At 45.2% G+C, this 22730-nt stretch overlaps 3 protein-coding genes across 3 annotated transcripts; all 3 read left to right on the top strand.

Annotated features, from left to right (window-relative positions):
* The first annotated feature begins 4714 nt into the window (after positions 1 to 4714).
* LOC310863136 (uncharacterized protein) lies at positions 4715 to 7129 on the top strand. The gene has a single exon (XM_083771288.1). It carries the CDS (start codon positions 5165 to 5167, stop codon positions 5918 to 5920), a length of 756 nt encoding a protein of 251 aa, XP_083627414.1. The 5' UTR covers positions 4715 to 5164; the 3' UTR covers positions 5921 to 7129.
* Positions 7130 to 11885: 4756 nt separating this feature from the next.
* On the top strand, positions 11886 to 12911 carry LOC310863816 (ADP-ribose glycohydrolase MACROD1-like; the record flags this gene model as incomplete). The annotated part of the gene is made up of 1 exon (XM_083772308.1): positions 11886 to 12911. One exon carries the CDS (start codon positions 11886 to 11888, stop codon positions 12909 to 12911), a length of 1026 nt encoding a protein of 341 aa, XP_083628434.1.
* Positions 12912 to 15464: 2553 nt separating this feature from the next.
* On the top strand, positions 15465 to 22150 carry LOC310863815 (exosome complex exonuclease RRP44-like; the record flags this gene model as incomplete). Its single annotated transcript, XM_083772307.1, has 3 exons — positions 15465 to 18263; positions 19145 to 19672; positions 20399 to 22150. The coding sequence occupies 3 exons, from the start codon at positions 15465 to 15467 to the stop codon at positions 22148 to 22150; spliced, it is 5079 nt and encodes a 1692-aa protein (XP_083628433.1).
* Positions 22151 to 22730: the final 580 nt, after the last annotated feature.

Genomic DNA, 22730 nt, shown 5'->3' with positions numbered 1-22730 from the left:
CATCAAGAGAGAAAAGCCATTCTTTCTCTTTCCCACGAGTACCATCTAAATAAGGATTTTATGCCTAGTAAAGTTGAAATCATTGTGTTTTTATTTTATTTTTCATTGTTCCTGTTGCCATTCTGTTCCTGTTTGATTCATTGTTAAAGTAAAGTTTCCCCTGAGGATTTGATATTGTCAAAGGTCACATGACCATTCGCCCACAAAATGCGATGGAGTTGATAGATATATTTGGTCTAGTTTGTGGGTGAATGGCCTTTTGACCTTTTAATCTAATTGCCCTGTGACTGACATTTGATGTCCAGCTGTCCCACTGACTTTAAAATAGTATGGTTCTGAGTCTCGATAGTAATACTTTTCCCTAGCCAGCGTTGGTAGATAAGAATTGTTTTGTTTTCGTTGGCCAAAACACCCAGCCTCTGTGTTTTTGCCCTTGAAAGTTAGTATTCGCTCTAACAGACTGGTAAACTGCACTCAATGACGTTCTGCCTTGTCACCTGATTCCACTAACTGATATTCATATCAGGACTATCTCTGCCCCGTGAGATATTTTCTGTATGCAATATTCAGTGACGTCTTGCATTATCTGTCCATTTGTTAACAAATATGTTTTTTAACCTTGTTGTTCAACACATTGTCCGGTGTATTGATTACGGTATGCTATATCAACCATGTTTAATTGAACATGGTCAGAGATCGTTGTGAAACGCTGTCCGGATGACATGTCTTCTTCTCTCCCGAAGCAATGGTGAATATATCTGATCGAACCTCCCTCTAAGTTCTGCTTGTCTGAGTTCTCTTTCTTGTGTCCGTCAATTCATTCTAAGGTATATTGGTTAACTCTGTTATACTCTGACTTTTACTCATCATAGCCTATATGGTTTTTATATCCATTTCTGTAAAGTTACAAGCCCTCTGCTTCTATTCTGGTAAAGAGTATTTATGGTACTTAGATTACTTTCTAAAGTATAAGTATTTATTCAGTTCCGGTGCTCCGGAGTTCTTTCTAGCTCTAGCTCTCAAGCTATCGATCCTAAGCTATTGTTTAATATTATTAATACAGTCCTATACAGTCCTTACATAGTATCATTATTTTAAAGATGGATTCCAGATAAAATTATCCATCAGCATAGGGAGGGAGGGACATAGCTGGGCATTAGCAGTGCTAGCACTACAACACTGTTTGTACTCGCAGTGTATTCACGTCGCGCACATATCCATGGCTGTGCCCAGTGGATGCCTGCCTGCCTCCCTACCTGCCTGCCAGGCCAGTCCTGCACTGGACCAGCACTATACCTGCCTCTGTCTGGCTGCGGCCTGCCTTGTCTGTCTTGTCTGTTTCCGCATGTCGGTCCGTTGGTGTGTCTAATCTCTGTGTGCATCCCTTTATCTTTGTATGTATTTACCCCCCAAAAAATAATAACACTAATTTGACACAAACAAATAATCCGTCCGTCTGTCTGTCTGTCTGTTCTTCGTGTCCGGCCCTCCTCTATAAGTCTATATCATGTCTTTCCAGTGGTTGGGTCAGGAGAGTGCAGCAGTATTTTTCTCCAGTACATTGTGGAGCATACAGTAGCTACATCTCATGATATGTTCCATTGTTTGTGGTTCACCATCAGAGCATGTTCATTTCCATCCCTCCATTTTTTCATGGATGCCTTGCAGCGTCCTTCACCGAACCGCAGATGGTTAAAAGTTTTCCAGACAGCCCAAGGTTGGTCATGGCCAGATGCGAGGCATTGGTCTGGGCTGATGCCTCTCTCTGTCCATTGGGTTGTCTGGCTGTTCCCATGGTTGTGCCACTCCGCAATCCTGGCAACAGATGGTGTGGTCTCCAGTTCTGCAGTGGCATCCAGGAAGCTACTTCTGGACCTGAGCCGTTTCTGCGGGGCAAAGTGTTCGTGGAGTGAGTGCCGGATGCCATGGGCCATTTGACCTGCTTTGTGCGCTCGGCTTTAGCGGTGACTACTCTGCTCTGGTAACTGCTCTGTGCTCTGACTGTCTGTCACTGTCAGTCAGTCAGACAGTCTGGCTAGCTGGCTGGCTGCAGGCTACAGGTTGTTTTCATTGCCACAGACAATCTTATGATCATCTATTGACGATCATAAATGTATGTCATACTCTTCTGTATTGTACTGTCGGATCCATCTGCAATGTATGTTTCTGTTTGTATGTATGTCAGTGTATATCCATCAGGCACCAGTGGTGGAAAGTAACTAAGTAATCAATTGTACTCAAGTACTAAGCAAATATTGTACTTTTTACTTAGTTACGAATGCAAAACATGACCCGCTTTAATTAGGCTACTTACAGTCTAAATTAGCAGCTTGCTGAGTAGTATTACAATAATGTAATTGTCTTTTTTATGTCCAATATATTTGTATTTAGTTAAAATGACTTTTCAGGATCCCAATTAAAAATAGCAAAACATTATTCAGGATTTCAATTCAAATATAGCAAAAATAGCTGATCAAGTTGTAGATCGGCTATTTTTGCTACGACATGCATGCAATGTGGCCCCTCTGGAGTGAGTATGGAAATATAATCGTCAAAGTTGCCCACCCCTGTTCTACATAATGAGTACTTTTACTTTTGGTACTTTAAGTTTATTTTGATGCCAATACTTTTGTACTTTTACTACAGCAAATTCTGAATACCAGACTTTTACGTTGTAACAGAGTATTTCTGCAGTGTGGTATTGATACTTTTACTCAAGTAAAAATGTGACTACTATGTGATACTTCTTCCACCTCTGTCTCCTCTCCACAATATGTCTGTCTGTGTATGAGACTCAAAGCCAAAGTCAGATGTGATGTGCACCAGTCTGTGTACATAGCAAGAGTGTGTCTTATTACACAATAAGGATGTGTTGTGGGGCCCACTTCTAAAAGTAGCAGTGCTAGCACGACAACACTGTTTGTACTCACAGTGTAGTGTATTCACATCGCGCACGTATCCATGGCGCAGTGGATGCATAGAGTTATATATAAGTGGATGGGGTGCCTGCCTGCCTGTCAGCCCTGCATTGGACCAAGGCTACCTGCCTCTGCCTGCCTGCACCCTGCCTTGTCTGTCTGTCTGATTTTATTCTGTAGGCTATGTATCTACCCACCAGAAAATAATAACAGCAATTTGACACAAACAAACGTGGTGATGGCACCCATTTTAGTGATTTCACACACAATGTTAATCACACAAAAATGTGACTATACTTCTTCCACCACTGTCTCCTCTCCACAATATGTCTGTCTGTGTATGAGACTCTGTGGGGAGAGCCAAAGTCAGATGTGATGTGCACCAGTCTGTGTACACAGCAAGAGCGTGTCTTATTACACAATAAGGATTAAACCATGTATGAACCACATATAGGTTACGGTGGGATATACTTAGCTGTGACTCGTTTTTAAGTGTGTCATTGTTACATTGTGGGGAGGCATTACATGCAGTGTTACTATGATTGATGACATAATGGTGCCATTTGTCACAACGGATCATGTTTCACTTTCCACCCAGCAGCACTGACAACAACAGCGGGAGCAACCATTCAGGTATAGGAAGAGGGGGGAGAAACCACATGATAATGAAGCCTCATCAACCACATGATCATTGATCATTTAACCCTCTATTCTAGGGGCAAACATTATTCGAAAATAGCAGATCTACAAGCTCACAATGTGTCACATTGCAAAAACGCGATGATAGCTTATAGATCTGCTATTTCATTCTTTAGCAAGATATGTGGTGTATATAGAGCAAGAAAAGGAGGATGGACTAGTGTAGACTGTGTAGACAACTGGGTGACTTTGGTAAAATAATATAGGGTAAATAAATCACACCCGTGTGAACTGAGTGGTGCAACTCCGTGATGTCCCATGTGGATTGACTTCCATTATAAAAGTTACATAGTTTGGAGATAGGCCTACTTCTGTCAAGAACTTCTGACAATGAAGAGAAATTTATGTTTGTTTTAACATTTGTCCCTAACACAAACATTAAATCCCATTAACAATACGTTAATGGGATTGTTAATATTTGTTTGTTTTAAATCATCATTACATCACCTAATCATAGCAACATGAGTTAGACTTTAATATATTAGAGTTAGATTAATAGAGGTTACACGTAAAATATACCTGTATGTATTATAGTTTGAGTCCTCGATGTTGTAAGATGATAAGAGCGCCCCTCACTTCACAGTTCACACAGGTGTGATTTTTACAAAACATACACCCGATATATGCTCACAATGTGACCTGATCTGATCTGTGATATGCTATTTTGAAACATTTTCATACATTTGAAATCTTGTGAAATGGGACATTCTGCAAAAATGAGTACTGTAAAGTATACTGAAAAGTGAATATATGTGAAAATATTTGTAACAGATTGTGGTATTAGTACTTTTACTAGTACATCTTCCACCAGACACCACTGACATACTGTAGGCTCACAGACTCTCTCAGACCCATTTTGTGTACAGCTAGGCTCGGGTCCTACAGAGCCATTGAGCCACACCATGAAAACTGTTGTAAACACTGAACACCCCTACATGACAGCAATGGCATGGATCATTCCAACTCCATCTTAAACCAGTGCAAATATCACCGTGTGATGTCGACTGAAAACCCCTACATGAAAGCAGTGGAATGGAACATTCCAACTCCATATAACACTGTGTAACCGTCAGTAATCTCAGTTGTGTTTGTTGGTAGTGAGACAGAAGGAGCTTATGTTAGATCTTAGACACATACACAAAAAACAGGTTTGATTCAGTCAGAAGAAGCTAAAACAAACACAACCGCGCCCCTTTTACGACACAAACACTGCAGAGAGAAATCTTTATTTGTAGCATTTATTTTTTCAGAAAAGGCAGCAGAAGACGATTGTATAGCAGCAGACATAAGAGGGTGTGTGTGTGTGAGCTTGGAATAAAGCTGCTTTAAGGGCCAGGCAGACAAGGGGAGCCAGAGCAGGATATGTGCTGTCTAAGGCCTGTGGTGACAAAAAAAACCCACAGGACAGTAAAAAGGTAGACTCGGACGGGGGTTCGGGGGCTTATCCGTGACCCCCTTGATCCCTGAATTCAGCCCCCGAGCAACAAGAGTTTAATTAATTCTTTGTTTAGCCGGAGAGGAGCATGTGAAGAGACAGCCAGGGGCCAATGGTGTCAGAGGAAGAAGACAGTATGTGTGGAAAGTCCATGTTGTGCCACTGGCAGCCTGCTGGCAGACACCACCAGCTGCAGCCACAATGGAACCAGAGAGGAGGAAGCAGTAAGAAATGGTCCAAGGCTGTCAGGGGACGTCAGCAGCAGGCCCCAGTAGGGGCCAGTCGTGGGAGGAAGAGAGGACAGCGCAGCCATCATCACCAGCATCCCCACTCCTACCTTCATCATCACCATCATCATCATCATCAGCCCAGACACTTCCACAGCAGCGGGGCGTCAGGTCGGTCCCTCCGGCCCTTCAACGTGAAGGGGAACCGGGCAGCGAGAGGCATGTGCGCCCCAAAGAACACCAACCAGTTCCTGATGCACGAGAAGTACCAGTTCATGAAGATGCGCTCGGACTCCACGGGGACCGACAGCAGCTCTGACAGCGAGCTGGAGCTGACGGACATGGACTCGTACCTGCACGTTCTGGAGAACGCCAGGGGCGCACTGCCGGACGACAACTCTGGCCTGGAGCACCACTACTCCCCGTCCCAGTGGTCGCCCCGACCGAGGCAACACGGTCCGCTCCACGTTTTCACCGTGCAGGCCACGGACATACTGTCCCTCAAGGAGGCCTGGCACTGTCCCCATCAGGAGGACAGCATGCAATACTTCCCCTCCGAGGACGACGTCCTCCAGAGTGAACAGTTCATGCAGAAGGACTTCAATGAGTTCTGTGACACTTTGACCGACGACACTGCCTGAAAACACCATGTTTTAACTTCTGGACATGTTTGTGTGTTTGTTGGTTTTTCTAGGCATTCTTGTTGTTGTTTTTTTTACAATGAAGAAGCATTTCAACAAAGACATGAGGAGGTAAGACTTTAAATCAGAGGCCATTAATGACTGGAAAACATAAATTATGGATAATGTGTATGATAGCCTATAGTACATTAACATAACTGGTTATTATATCTAATAATGACTCGATTTTACACAACTTAGCAAAGGTAACAATTAGATTTCCCCCCTCTGGGATCAATAAGGAAGGTCTATCTATCTATTGATCTAGATGTTGTTTTCACTTCTTTCTTTTTTTAGATTAGTTTTGTAAACAGAGACAGGAAGGGTGGGAGGGAGGCGGGGGGGTGTGACATGCAGCAAAGAGCTTTTGGTCAGATTGAAACCCTGGCCAGCTGCAGAAAGGCTGGTCCTAATATATGTATCTACATGTATGCACTCTTCACTGATCCGGGGGGTGGTGGTGGTGGGGGGGGGGGCGTGTCGTCCCTTTTTTCCATATTTGACCAGTGATTGTATTTTAACTGTGTTTTATTACTCTGTAAAATACAGTATATCCACAGGCAGTCGTTTATTATAGTAAGATAACTGCTTATTAGTTGTCATTGCTGTCTCGCAGAAAGACATTGCATCTCCATAATATTTCAACTTTCTTACCCCCCGCAAACACAAAAGTAGTGAGAATTGATCCACAACCTCACAGCTTGTACATTGGCTATTTTTCACAATTTTACAATGTTTTTTGATTTTTTTAAACATTACAAAAATAAAAATGAACAGTTTTGGACATACAAGGTTTTCCAGCCAACAGCTATTATGCATTTACAATTATGTCATTTAAGGTGCTATTTGTCAGTTGTGTTGTAATGGCCTCTCATTTAAAGAGGTATTTTTGACATGTACAGGTGCAGATAGATAGCGGCGCACACAGCAGTGTTGCTAGAACGGTGTCATTTTGTTGGAGTGTGTGTTGTGTAAAATGGTGGTCTGTTGATGTTTCATGCAGAGGAGGTGGGCCGAGCTGTGTGGGAGTGAGCCACAGTAGCCAACCAGCATCCAGTTGGTTGGTCTAGCCTGCAGGTGATTGGTTGATACTATCTGTCATTCATTACAAGAGCTTTTTTTTACTGTTAAAAAAAAACGCAACAAATAAATTCTTGTTATTATAACTGGTCTCATTCTCTGTCTATGTGTGTTTGGTTTCTATAAATGACTTTCAGAACAAAGGAAATAGTAGGGAGAATATGGAGGCTGATCTAAACCCCTTACCATTATATCGGTCAACCCATAAGCCTGTCTCTCTCTCTCTCTCTCTCTGTGTGTGTGTGTGTGTGTGTGTGTGTGTGTGTGCGTGTGCAAAGGCCCAGGCTTGAGGCACACAATATATAAATTTAACCCGTTGTGTCCCAAACCTGGTTTGAATAAACAGAACGTTAAGAAAAAGGGGAAAAAAAAGGTTCTGTGGTAATAGGCCTACAGTATATAACAGGGTCTGTCTGCCTGCTCGTCTGTCCGAAACCAATTTTACAAACCACTTGACCAGTCTGCCAAATGTCTTAATTGTGCACACTGCCACTAGGTCAATTTAGTAGGCCTACATATATTAAGCACATACCTATGGTATGTTTTATATTTTGTCAGAAATCTAACTCTAATTTTAAGATGTAAACCATTCCAAATTTTGAAGTTGGCTGAGGAACGCCAGAAAACAATTATGAAAGCTATTTGCAAGCACCTGATTTGATGGTCTGTTCGTTAGTTTTTTGTGTTCTCTCATGTTTTACATTTACATTTGATATAATCGTACCCCCTCTATTATTAATCTATACAGATTTGACTGAAGTCGATTGGTTGAATCATGGTTTTCAAGATATGCAAAGGACAGACACACTCACAGAGATTTGCATACTATACCATCTACTACACCAACTACTACTGCAACTACTACTATTACTACTACTACCTGAAATTCATATAGCACTTTTCTAAGTAGGCCTACTCAAGGTCATATTTTAAGTGTGTGGGGGTGGGGGGCGCACTGGTACTAGACTACTGCTACAAGTAATTCAAAAGCTATAAACAAGTTGAAACAACTACAGCTCTTAACACTAAGCAGAAAGATTTGACGTGATGTATATTGATTCAAATTTTGATTTAAAGTTAATAATTCCAAAGGTCATTTCAAAACAGAGAAGTACATGGAGAGCAGGATATGGCAGGCTTCTTCAAATTTGGGCCCATGCTGCCTGTCACCTTCTGATGTACTTTGTTGTTATCATGTCAAATAGAGAAAATAGAAGATCTACAGGCTTTTAATGCACCGCGTTAAAGGTCCCTGCACACTGCTGCGCTTTTCTGATTTTTAGCAGCATTTTTCTGACGGTTTTCCGAAAAAACGCGTCCAGTCTGCAAGGACGATTTGCTACTCTGCCGAAGTTTTACCTATTTTTGCCAAATGTTTGCCTATACTGTTCACCCCTTTATCATGACATTAATAGCGACGATATGGTCCATGCAGTCAATTGTCACATTCACACACTATGGCCACACTATGTGCAAAGCACCAACGCAAAGCCATGTAGTTGGAGTAATCGGATATCGGAGTTATGGGCAGTCCCTGGCACGAATGGCTTCAGTGTCTTGCTCAATGACACCTTTGACACAACGCCAGGAGGAGTCGGGGGATTGAACCGGGAACCTTATATACGGTTCCTAGATGCTGCTGTACTCCAGAGTCCAGGGACTGCCGACGTCAGTGTAAAGTTAAACTGAAACAACAGACTGGTTTCTAGTCAACACCGTCTTGGAAGTCCCTGCCTATACGTGCATCACGTTGGCTTGTGGTTCAACTTTCAGTGGCCATGTTTTCTTGCCAATGGCATGTGTGTGCTTGTGCACACATTGATGCGTGTCCTGATTGGCTGGTTTGTGTGCAGCCCTGGTCAAAGTTTCCGCCCCTCCGAGCAGATAGTTGTACTTTTCCACTCCTCTTCATTCCTCTTCTCTCCCTTCCTTTACACTCTCCCTCCTTTCCTCAACTCTCGTCTCCTCTACTTCTCTGTGCTCTCTTCTCCTCTCCTCTGAGCTCTCGTCTCCTTTCCTCTCCCCTGCCTTTGTCCCTCCCACCCCTCCCCCACTGTTTCTCCAACTACTCACCCATGAAGTATTCACAGATTTGCACTGCAAACACCCCCCCCCCCCCCACACACACACACACACACACACACAAAAACACACAAGCATACACGCTCACACACACGCACACGCACGCTTCGCAATGTTTTCATACTTCTAGAGTTATTAACAAGAGTGGCAAAACATTTAGCTTTAGCACAGCTAGCTCCCCGGTTTATAAATAGGCCTACCAGAGCCTAGAACACATCGACATAATATGTGGTACTGGTAGGAAGCAGTGTTTACGAGACTATACTGTAGGTGGTTAGGAAATGGGTCCTATCTTGCACCCAGTGCATCGATCCAAATCGCAGTGTCATTGCTTGTACCAAAATCTAGGTTGTTGCCCATATGGGTTCATGGGTATGTTGTTCCTGCAGTGCAGGTCTATATACTGTAGTCGTGGGTAACCGTAAGGCTCGTCCCAAAAAATACTTGCCCCCCATTTCTTTCATAGACCGCTCTCCCCAGTCACACACTGGCATTCCAAAACCTATTCTGACGCACTGCTATTGCGACGCACTCAATACTAACCCTGTCCCTAACCCTAACTGCACGCGGAAGCCTCATACTGTAGTGGTAGTTGCGGTGCCATTACTGAGGAATATAGTTAGAAAATTCGTAACAGATTAGCACGCACGCACACGCACGCACACACACGCACGCACTCACGCACATCAAGACCATCACTATGTATTGACAAACGAGTGTTGAACAGACAACATATACCGGACCACACCAACGAGTGTACAACACAAAACAAAGTGATGGTATAACCTCAAATTCCTAAATGACAGAACTAGCGGCCGACATGGGGATCACGCCGATGAAATTAATTGGCCTCTGTTAACATGCTAATGCTATAGCTTATCAGGAGTTTAGTTAGATTGTGAGATGGACTGAAGGTCAACTGGTGGAAAAACACATTGAGAGAAAAGATAAGCGCACGCACACGCACACACTTCAAGTGTTATACTCAGTGGACTATCGCGCGGCAACTTGCTGTTGATACATTAGACATTCTAGGTCAAGGAAATTACGGTACTTTATTATCCCAGAGGGGAAATAAATATAATCAACACACACCAAATCACCAATCAATGTATGCACCCTAACCCACTTGGCTACTGGATCGCCCCCACGGCCCCAATGCACTCAAATGACTTCTTCAATTGTCCTGCACCTTGAGGGCCTTTTCTATGCCCAGCGTTGTGCGTTTGTGTGTAGTGTACCAAACAACGATGATTTGATTGACTGAGCACGGAATGTGATGTATGATGATGTATGACGATAAGAGCGCCCCTCACTTCACACGTGTTTTTTTGCAATGGCAGAATCATCTGGTTTCCAGGCTACACCTTGTTAAGCGTACTACTCTGGCTTAACACATTTACTGCCATCAAGCACACAGTATTGCATCCTATGGTCTTTTCAGTGGTTTACGCTAGAGGGCACTCTTCTTTTAAAGATTAGTTTTTGCCTTTTCTGCCTTTATTGATAGTATCAAGTGAATACTGACAGGAAAGAGGGAGAGAGAGAAGGGGAGAGACATGCAGCAAAGGTCGTCATGAACGGGACTCGAACATGCAAAGCACTGTCAGGCCAACGCCTATATGTGGTATGCGGCTATGCGCCTGTACCACTTGGCCACTTAGCCTGGAGGGATGCAACGCTCTGATTGGTTCAGAAACTTAGATCCTGCCGTCTGAGGCTGAAACTTCAAAATAAAATTCCCCAAAAAACATTTCACTACATCTTTCAGACCCACCTTTATACCTTGGCTTTTAACCCCGCTTGAGTGTTTCTTTGGTCCATGTTTACTTTTGTGTCACTGTCTGACGCTGTTGCGTCTTGTACTTTTCAGTGATGTGTCTCAGTTGTTTCACTGGCTTGTACTGTGTGTTCTTGATGTTTTTTTTGTGTTTTAGCTATAGTGCATTTGGTTAAACTCTGTACAGCACTTTGTAAACCTTGAGTTTTGAAACGTGCTATATAAATAAAGTGGATTGGACACATTGCGGGTCCTGTGGGTCGACAAAATAGTGGCGGTGGCGGGAGAATTAATTAATACCTGGCAATAGGGATGTCCCAATCACGATTCTTTGCTCCCGATCAGATTCTGATCATTTGAGTATCTGCCAAAACCGATTTTTCCAAATCCGATATTTATATTTTTATAGAACACTATATGCCATATCACAGTACAAATCCAAAATCACGGATAATATCCAGTTTAACATCATGATATGGATAAAATATTGATACTAGGGATGTCACGATCACGTTTTTTGCTCCCGATCCGATTCCGATCTTTGTAAAATGACGTGATCGGCCCGATTGTTAATAGTACTGGAGTATACAGTATGCTCATATATGGATATCTCTATATGACATCATAAAATGGGTAGGCCTACTGCATTCTGACAACGGATATTCTGGCAAAGAAAGAAAGAAGAAAGGAAAGAAAGAGCTAATAACGACAACACTCCCATGTGGATTTTGGATTATGTGGGCTGTCTATGATGCCAGTCAACTAATTTCCATATTTGGGATTAGAGGCGTGTCATTGATGACATGGCACATATAGCTCATACGTCATGGTGTAATGCACATATATATTTCCACGAAAGAGTCCTCTGTGATCAATTGACACCCGTGTGCTTATCCAGCTGGTATCTTGGTATTTTATTATTCAAACAGAATGTCAAACAAACAGGACATGAGTGCATATTTCCGCAGTGGTGAGCGAGCCACCATGAGGCCGATCTCCTGGAAGGACACCAAGGACTACCTGCTGTCCTTGTCCGTTGAGGACAGGCGACAATTATACAAGACTAGATATATTTCCCTGAAAGACATCCCCGTTTTTACTCCCACATCAAATGGCAATGATCAGCCCCGCTACGCCAGGAACGAGAAGCTGGACCAGAAGATATCCCTCATACGCGGTGACATCACAAAGCTGGAGATAGACGCCATCGTCAACGCAGCCAACAAAAGCTTGCTGGGGGGGAGCGGAGTAGACGGAGCCATCCACGATGCTGCCGGTAGCAAGCTGTTGAAGGAGTGTGCTAGCCTCAATGGCTGCCACACGGGCCAGTCCAAGATCACAGGCGGCTACTACCTCCCGGCAAAGTATGTGATCCACACGGTGGGACCTATAGTCTTTGGATGCGTAGGGGCGGAGGACAGGGCCAGTCTGAGAGAGTGCTACAAGAGCGCCCTGGAGCTCGCTGTCAAGAACAACATTCGCTCTCTGGCCGTGCCTTGTATCTCCACCGGCATCTACAGCTACCCACGGGAGAAGGCTGCTTGCGAGGCATTGGCGACCGTGAGGGAATATCTGGATGAGCATCATGACAAGTTTGACAGGGTCATCTTCTGTGTGTTCGAGCTTAAGGATAATGAGATCTATCTGAGGAATCTGCCTCTGTACTTCCCTGGGGCTTCTGCAGGGTCTATGGATGAAAAGCTAACTTCCGCAGATAAAGAGAAAAAGGAAGAATGTGCTTCCGCAGATAAAGAAGAGAAAAAGGAAGAATGTGCTTCTGCAGATAAAGAAGAGAAAAAGGAAGAATGTGCTTCTGCAGATAAAGAAGAGAAAAAGGAAGAATGTGCTTCTGCAGATAAAGAAGAGAAAAAGGAAGAATGTGCTTCTGCAGATAAAGAGAAAATGGAGGAAAGGGCTTCCAAAGGGCCCATAGATGAAGAGCAAAATTCATCAGATGATAAAGAACAAACTAAACATGAAGGGATGCGAGCCCCTCATCCTGTTATTTGACCAGACCCATCCCTCTGTTACAGACTCACAAGAGCGCTTGGGTGGCGTAGTGGTATAGTCCCTGCCCACCATCACCACAAAGGTTGTGGGTTTGAATCCACCGTAGTTCATCCGGATTTGTCTGGCGTCTATGTGAACATTGCCGTCTATGTGAACATTGGCCTGTGTTTGGGGAGAGGGGGATAGCTGGGCGGGGAGGGCGATATTGGTCATAGCATGTATCCTAGTACGGGCTGGGGTGGCACCTGTGTTTGTCGGCCGTGGGAGTACTAGGACTTAGGGCTGTATTTTGCGTGTCTTAAGTACCAGGTCTTATTCCCTAACTTGAGTAAACTAAAGATCAATGCTCTTTGGCCACTCAGAATAGCCAAATGGCATTGATCACGCCTCCAGGTCTTTAGTTTACTCAAGTTAGGTAATAAGACCTGGTACTTAAGACATGCAAAATACAGCCCATACTCTAAAAACATGTCTCAATTTTTTTAAAGAAAGAAAAAGAAGGGTTAAAGACACATTTAGGTTCCATTTGGACACCTGGTCTGGTCACATGGAGGAGGGTATACTGTATGAAGGAAGTGGGGATTTTTAATAACAAACAGTGGAGGAGAAAAAAGTAAAGCAAGGAATGTAGTCTACAACATAAACAGGCAGGTAAACATGCTTCCCAAATTAACTGTGGCCGCTCCTATAGCCTGGAGAGGAATGAAGAGATTGAAGTTTTGACAGGGCAGGTATTTTATACTGTGGGGAAATAAACTAATAAAAAAATGGACAAACGTTTCAGCTATCCAGCCTTCATCAGTGTCATCCAGTGCTGGATAGCCGGAACGTTTGTCCATTTTTTTCAAATATGAAATAAACTATATTTGAACTGCAGTCTTGGTGTGCGACCCACTACCCTTTATTTTGATGTGTTTTGAACGGGTGACACACATAGTCAGAGCGCGGTGGTCATATGAAGATTGATACTGTGTGGGGAGACAGTGGCCAGGTGTCTCCCCTTCACTTCCAACGAGCACACACTGCAACAGAGAACAGTTACACAGCAGAGCCCTGGCCAAGGCCCCTGGGGGCCATCAATGTAGCCCCCCGTATTTTTCTGTGTGACTGCAGGAGTGTAGTTATTGTGGTCTTATAGTCTTAGCTTATGTCACAAACCAGGTTAAATAAATGTTATAATTGAAGTCAATCGGGATCTATAGCCTATCTATACCCAGGCTTTTTTTTGTTTTAAAATAGAATCTAAATCATATTTTGTTGAAGCTAAATGAATGACCTAATTCACCCAATTGACACCCAAGTGTCACACAAAAGTAGAGAAAATAGCACATTGCAACAACAACACATTGCAGCACGCTGTGAGCTTGTAGAATGGCCGTTTCCACTATTTTAAAAATAATAATACAAAAGGAAGGTTTCCACCCGACATGGACATGTCACCCGATAGATGAGTGTCACAGGCTGCTCTCATGATGTCCTATAGTTCCACTTTGGAGGTCCACATGATTCTATTTTTTTGTTTTTTTCAACATCCTCCTGCCATAATTGTACACACACACACACACACACACACACACACACACACACACACACACACACACACACACACACACACACACACACACACACACACACACACACACACACACACACACACACACACACACACACACACAGGTCCCCAAACTTGCTATATACAAAATAAAATCACACCTGTGTGAAGTGAGGGCTGCTCTTATCATCGTACATCATCATGACATAAAATAGACACTATGCCTATTTGCTCAGAACACTATGATGTAATATAATGATAAAGAAAAGATAATAACAACATCATAGCAATATAGGGACGGAAAGTTTTCTATTTTTATGATTCCCTATTTATCTCTTCAATTGCCCCCGTACGGATCTGGCTATTAAATCGCCCCCGTACGGATCTGGCTATTAAATCGCCCCCGTACGGATCTGGCTATTAAATCGCCCTACAGGTTTTAGAAAAATCATCATCCGACATATTCTGCAAGGTCAAATGTCATATAACTTATAAATAAAAGATGTACTCAAGAACTCTGATTTCTAATCACACTTTAGGATATGTTTAATGTACTGTTTGCACTGTTGACTCTGTACTACTACCGTCACTTTTGCCACTGGTTTGTCAACAACACTTTTTGTTTGTGGCCCGGATACTATGAGGACATTGTAATCTTGTGTTGTTTTTATGCATAGTACAAAATAGTTGTAGGTGTATCCTTTAGGGCGAGGTCGCTTCTTGCCCTCAGGCGTCTTACTGTTCTGGTGTATACTGTAATTAATGGTGCTTCTTATTGTTATTTCTTACCCTTGTATTGCTGTACTCTATATCTGTAACTTTGTAACTCTCAACTGCCATTTCCCCATCTATGTAGGTTGGGCTGAAATGTTGCCCAAATATAGTCATACATCATGGATACATCTTAGATGAGTGATGTCAGTCCACCAGATCTAACAGATATACCTTTAGCGAGTGATGTCAGTCCACCGGACATGTCAGCATTTCCCTGATTTGGCACCATGTTGAAATCTAAAACGTTTGTTACGAAGACCCGGTCGGGTGGCGTGATGAAGATAGTGAGAGAACACTACCTGAGAGATGATATCTGGTGTGGAAGTGAAGCTTGCACTGAATGCAAACAGGAGTCCACAGTGCTGCAGAAAGATGCAATCATTGAGAGCAACCTGTGCGTCTTTCCACATTACCTGCTTCCTGACACTAACGTGGTGTTGCATCAGATTGACGTGCTGGACAACCCTCTGATTCGTAATGTCATTATCCTACAGATAGTGCTCCAGGAGGTCCGCCATCGCAGCCCACCAGTCTATAAACGCCTGAAGGACATCACCCATGACAAAGACAAACACGTTTACACGTTTACAAACGAGCACCATAGAGAGACGTTCATTGAGCGTGAACCAGGGGAGAGCGCCAATGACCGCAACGACCGCGCCATCCGTGTGGCGGCCACATGGTACAACCAGCACCTGAAGACCACTGAGTTGAAGGAGGATGGACTCAAGGTGGTTCTCCTCACCAATGACCGAGCAAACAAGGAGAAGGCAGTGGAGGGCGGACTTCTAGCCTACACATGTGAGGAGTACGTCAAAAGTCTGATCAGCAACCCCGAGCTAGTGGATCATTTGGCATTAACCAGCAAAGAACATAACAAAGTTGGTACTGATAAGGTGGTGTTCCCAGAGCATCTGCCTCTCTCCAGAATCCAAGCAGGAATCAAGAGTGGGACATTCATCCAGGGCACCTTCAGGGCCAGCAGGGATAACTACCTGGAGGCCACTGTCCTCATCCAGGAAGAGGGGGAGGACAGCAACGAAGTTCTGCTGAAGGGTCTTCCGCAGCTAAACAGAGCGGTGCACAATGACGTGGTTGCTGTGCAGTTGTTGCCGAGAGACCAATGGGTAGCACCCTCTTTGGTGTTGCTGCAAGATGATGGCAGCGACGAGGATGATGACACCACTGAGAAAGAAGACGGGGAGAAGCCGCTGAAGAGTGTTGGGCCTGAATTAGCCAGGAAACCCACAGGCAAAGTGGTTGGAATAATCAAGAGGAACAGGAGACCGTTCTGTGGCATGCTAAATGTCTCTTCAATTAAAGAGGCAACACGATACCTTTTTACCCCAGCGGATCGTCATGTCCCCAGGATTTACATTGAGACGCGTCAGGCTGCCGTACTGGTGAGCCAGAGAATAATGGTGGCTATCGACTGCTGGAATAAATACTCAAGGTACCCCAATGGTCATTTTGTGCGCAGTCTGGGCAAGGCAGGGGACAAGGAGACAGAGACAGAGGTGCTACTGTTGGAACATGACATCCCACACCAGGCCTTCTCTCAGACCGTGCTCAGTTTCCTCCCACAGATGCCCTGGACCATCACACCAGAGGACATGGCTGTGAGGGAGGACCTGAGGCAGTTGATGGTGTGCAGTGTGGACCCTCCAGGATGTACGGACATCGACGATGCCCTACACTGTAGGGAGCTGGATAACGGAAACCTGGAGGTTGGTGTCCACATTTCCGACGTCAGTCACTTCATCAGACCTGGCAACGCACTGGACATAGAAGCTGGCAACCGAGGGACCACTGTTTACCTATGTGGCAGGAGAATAGACATGCTTCCTGAGTTACTCAGCTCCAATCTATGTTCTCTACGCTCCAATGTGGAGAGACTGTCCTTCTCGTGTATCTGGGAGATGAACCACAAGGCGGAGATCCTGAAGACCAGGTTCACAAAGAGTGTAATCAGCTCCAAGGCATCTTTGACCTACGCTGAAGCCCAGATGAGGATAGACGATGCCTCGATGAATGATGGCATCACAAAAAGCCTACGAGGTCTTGACAAGCTGGCCAAGAGCCTCAAAAGGCAGAGGATAGAGAACGGTGCATTGACCCTGTCGTCTGTAGAAGTGCGTTTCCACATGGACAGTGAAACCCACGACCCCATTGACCTCCAGACCAAAGAGCTCATAGAAACCAACTCCATGGTGGAGGAGTTCATGGTGCTGGCCAATATTTCTGTGGCCCAGAAGATCTACGAAGAATTCTCTGAGTGTTCCCTGCTCAGAAAGCACGCCGCACCACCTCAATCAAACTATGACATCCTCAACAAGGCTGCCAAGTCTAAGGGCCTGCAGATCCATACAGACTCGGCCAAAGCTCTGGCTGACTCTCTGAATGTGGCCACAGTGGACGGTTTCCCCTATTTCAACACGCTGCTACGCATCCTGGCCACCCGTTGCATGATGCAGGCCGTCTACTTCTGCTCTGGCATGGACAGCGACTTCAACCACTACGGCCTGGCCTCACCCATATACACACACTTCACCTCACCCATTAGGAGATACGCAGATATCATAGTCCATCGACTGCTGGCGGTGGCTATAGCAGCGGATGGCACCTACCCAGACCTGGTGGACAAACACAAGCTGTCTGCCCTCTGCAACAACCTCAACTACAGACACAAGATGGCTCAGTATGCACAGAGGGCATCCGTGGCCTTCAATACGCAGTTGTTCTTTAAGAGCCAAGGCATCCTAAAGGAGGAGGGCTATGTCCTGTTTGTGAGGAAGAACGCCATCACTGTCCTCATCCCAAAGTTTGGCCTGGAGGGAACAGTCTTCTTTGATGGCAAGGACAGGTCTGGGCCAAAACTCAGTTTTGATGAAGAGGTCTTTGCTCTGACCGTAGACCAGCACATTTTCCACATGTTTGACAAGGTGAAGGTAACCATCAGCGTAGACGATGGAAATATTCAGCACCAGAAGATCCGCATGGAACTGGTTGAACCCATGATTCCTGGTGTGAGCCGGGAAATACAGTTGGCTTCCCAATAGTACCAGTCGTAATTACAGAGCTCAAGCATTTAATTTAGTTTTAGTTGTCCATGAAGTGCTGGTATAATGTCAGGTTGTGGTTTCTTTCAAAATGTTGTGGTTTAGTATGGCCAACATAAAAGCCTCCACATGGCCCAGTGAGGCAGTATACAACACACTGTAGGTAGGTGGTGTTGTTGTAGTTTAATAAATCTCTGTGGAGGTCTATTGACTTTATTCAGACCGTGGCCATCTTGCCAGCAAGGTGCTAACTAGGTGCAACTTCCCATTGACAGCCCATTCATCCAAACAGAAATGTCAAATCTGATTGTATTAAACAACATCAAACTCACCAACATTGCAGCTGTACGAAAAGCTTGAATTATCCTATTTCTATCTGCAAAGTGTTTGTTTCATATAAATCCACTGTAGACATATTATGAGCTACTTCCTGTCAAGAAATTCCTTGCAGGTGATTCTATTTCTAAGTGTCGTATGTGTATCACCTGTTTTGAATTTGCACATAATGCAGGCAGCAGCAGGAGGTTGCTTTACCGATAACGAGTGCTTCCAAACTCTGATACTTAGAAAAATAATCATCTGCAAGGAATGTCTTGACAGGAGAAACTCATAACATGTCTACAGTGGATTTTGAACACTTTCTTGACAGGAGAAACTCATAACATGTCTACAGTGGATTTTGAACACTTTGCAGATAGAAGATAATTAAAGGTTTTTTAATACAATCAGATAGGACTTTTCTGTTTGGATGTATGGGGTGTCAATGGGAAGTTGCACCTAGTTAGCACCTTGCTGGCAAGATAGCTGAATAAAGTCAATTAATGTTTCAGTTGTCATTACATCTGTAGGTGCCCAACGGTCTCCTGAGCCAGCCAGCAGTGGGCCCCAGCCAGCAGTGGGCCCCAGCCAGCAGTGGGCCCCAGACAGCAGTGGGCCCCAGACAGCAGTGGGCCCCAGACAGCCAGCAGTGGGCCCCAGACAGCAGTGGGCCCCAGACAGCAGTGGGCCCCAGACAGCAGTGGGCCCCAGACAGCAGTGGGCCCCAGCCAGCAGTGGGCCCCAGCCAGCAGTGGGCCCCAGCCAGCAGTGGGCCCCAGACAGCAGTGGGCCCCAGACAGCAGTGGGCCCCAGCCAGCAGTGGGCCCCAGCCAGCAGTGGGCCCCAGACAGCAGTGGGCCCCAGCCAGCAGTGGGCCCCAGCCAGCAGTGGGCCCCAGACAGCAGTGGGCCCCAGCCAGCAGTGGGCCCCAGCCAGCAGTGGGCCCCAGACAGCAGTGGGCCCCAGACAGCAGTGGGCCCCAGACAGCAGTGGGCCCCAGACAGCTGTGGGCCCCAGCCAGCAGTGGTCCCCAGACAGCAGTGGGTCCCAGCCCACAGGTTGAGAAACAGTGGTGTAGTGAAAGTCCATCCTGATCCATATTCATCCGAGCAGTGATGAAAACTAACTTAATGTATTTACTGAAGTGCTTTGATATTTCCATTTTGTAATACTCCACTACACTTGTTTGGCAGCTTTAGTAGTTACTAGTTTGTAAATGTAGATCAACACAAAGCACCCGTTAACCACTTTTGCTTTATCTTATATTTAGCTTGTACATTTGGATGTCAATACTTTTGTACTTTTAGTCAAGTAGAAGTCTGGCTACTTAACTCGGCAGCCCATAGAGTTATGTGTTCTGATGGGCGGACAGCGAACGCTTTTGAGATTTTCAAGTGATCCAGAAAAGGTTGAGAACCACTGGACACACAGCCCAATACAACAAGAGGAGGGGCAAGAACATTTTGGAGCAGAAAGGTAAACAGCGTGTACAAAAATCCTGCCGCTGGGGGTGACGAAGGCGTTGCCTAGCAACCGGGCCAATGTTAAAAGATTATTTTCGGCTAATCAGTTTCATATTTGGTGTAAAGCTTAAGGTACAAACATATACATACTACAGCCAACGTACCAATAGGGGGGGTATGAGTATGTTCGTACTTGGCAATAGAATAATGAATATGTTCATTAAGAATAACCGGTCGGGTGGGGTGATGAAGATAGTGAGAGAACATTATCCGAGAGATCATATTTGGGGCAGAAGGGAACTTTTCACTGCTTGCAAACAGGAATCCACAGGTATAGTGTTTGGAACCATAAAGAGGAACTTGAGATCGCTTTGTGGCATGCTAAACGTCACCACAGCAGACCGGCGTATCCCCCAGATATGTATCAAGGCGTGCCAGGCTGCCACGTTAACGAGCCAGAGGATTACGGGCCACACGGGGGACAAAGAGACCAAGATGGAGGCTCTGCTGTTGAAATATGACATCCCACACCAGGCCTTCTCTCAGACCGTGCTCAGTTTCCTCCCAAAGATGCCCTGGACCATCACACCAGAGGACATGGCTGTGAGGGAGGACCTGAGGCAGTTGATGGTGTGCAGTGTGGACCCTCCAGGATGTACGGACATCGACGATGCCCTACACTGTAGGGAGCTGGACAACGGAAACCTGGAGGTTGGTGTCCACATTGCCGACGTCAGTCACTTCATCAGACCTGGCAACGCACTGGACATAGAAGCTGGCAACCGAGGGACCACTGTTTACCTATGTGGCAGGAGAATAGACATGATTCCTGAGTTACTCAGCTCCAATCTATGTTCTCTACGCTCCAATGTGGAGAGACTGTCCTTCTCGTGTATCTGGGAGATGAACCACAAGGCGGAGATCCTGAAGACCAGGTTTACAAAGAGTGTCATCAGCTCCAAGGCATCTTTGACCTACGCTGAAGCCCAGATGAGGATAGACGATGCCTCGATGAATGATGGCATCACCAAAAGCCTACGAGGGCTCGACAAGCTGGCCAAGAGCCTCAAAAGGCAGAGGATAGAGAACGGTGCATTGACCCTGTCGTCTGTAGAAGTGCGTTTCCACATGGACAGTGAAACCCACGACCCCATTGACCTCCAGACCAAAGAGCTCATAGAAACCAACTCCATGGTGGAGGAGTTCATGGTGCTGGCCAATATTTCTGTGGCCCAGAAGATCTACGAAGAATTCTCTGAGTGTTCCCTGCTCAGAAAGCACGCCGCACCACCTCAATCAAACTATGACATCCTCAACAAGGCTGCCAAGTCTAAGGGCCTGCAGATCCATACAGACTCGGCCAAAGCTCTGGCTGACTCTCTGAATGTGGCCACAGTGGACGGTTTCCCTTATTTCAACACGCTGCTACGCATCCTGGCCACCCGTTGCATGATGCGGGCTTTATACTTCTGCTCTGGCATGGACAGCGACTTCAACCACTATGGCCTGGCCTCACCCATATACACACACTTCACCTCACCCATTAGGAGATACGCAGATATCATAGTCCATCGACTGCTGGCGGTGGCTATAGCAGCGGATGGCACCTACCCAGACCTGGTGGACAAACACAAGCTGTCTGCCCTCTGCAACAACCTCAACTACAGACACAAGATGGCTCAGTATGCACAGAGGGCATCCGTGGCCTTCAATACGCAGTTGTTCTTTAAGAAGAGCCGAGGCATCCTAAAGGAGGAGGGCTATGTCCTGTTTGTGAGGAAGAACGCCATTACTGTCCTCATCCCAAAGTTTGGCCTGGAGGGAACCGTCTTCTTTGATGGCAAGGACAGGTCTGGGCCAAAACTCAGTTTTGATGAAGAAGTCCCTGCTCTGACCGTAGACCAGCACATTTTTCACATGTTTGACAAGGTGAAGGTAACCATCAGCGTAGATGATGCCAATATTCAGCACCAGAAGATCCGCATGGAACTGGTTGAACCCATGATTCCTGGTGTGAGTATCTCAGACTCAGAGACTGAACCACAGGACAAGAAACCCAAACTGGACCGCTGACACAGAATCTAGTACCTCCGCAATGTTCTCCAAACGGATTTGTTGGAGAACAATTTTTACAGCACCATGCACAGTACTCTTTATATTACTGGTAAGTAGAGGAACCACATCTCAAACCTTTACTATCTGCTGGCTCGTGCAGGAAACGTTTCTCCCGTTTCCAGCACGGTGTGGTGGCTTCATACGACTCTACCATTATAAAAGATTGAGCCCTGGCATTGGCATATTAATTCTTGGTTTCAGCCGAAAATATGTTAAAGTATAATGACACTTCTATAGGTTTCAGTTGTGGAGTTACATTGCCATGATATTATATGCTCCGGCCAAGGACCCCTTAGGCCCGAGGGCTGGGTGCAATAACCGCAATATCGCCATACCGGTTTTTTTAATGAAATTAAAATTGTATCATAATAAACAGTGACGCTCAGTCAGTCTAATCATGCCAGCAACACAACAACACCAAAAAACCATGTGCAACCAAGATTCGGCACAAACAAGGGTGGTAACCGCGGTAATAAAAATCCCATACCGCCCCAGCCCTATTAGATGTTGCAGATTAAACCTTTCCATCGACTTCATA

Source organism: Protomyctophum parallelum (assembly GCF_964188405.1).
Source record: "Protomyctophum parallelum genome assembly, chromosome: 8".
NCBI classification, from domain to species: domain Eukaryota; kingdom Metazoa; phylum Chordata; class Actinopteri; order Myctophiformes; family Myctophidae; genus Protomyctophum; species Protomyctophum parallelum.
Note: the sequence above shows the minus strand (reverse complement) of the source record. Positions and strands in the feature narration are given on the sequence as shown.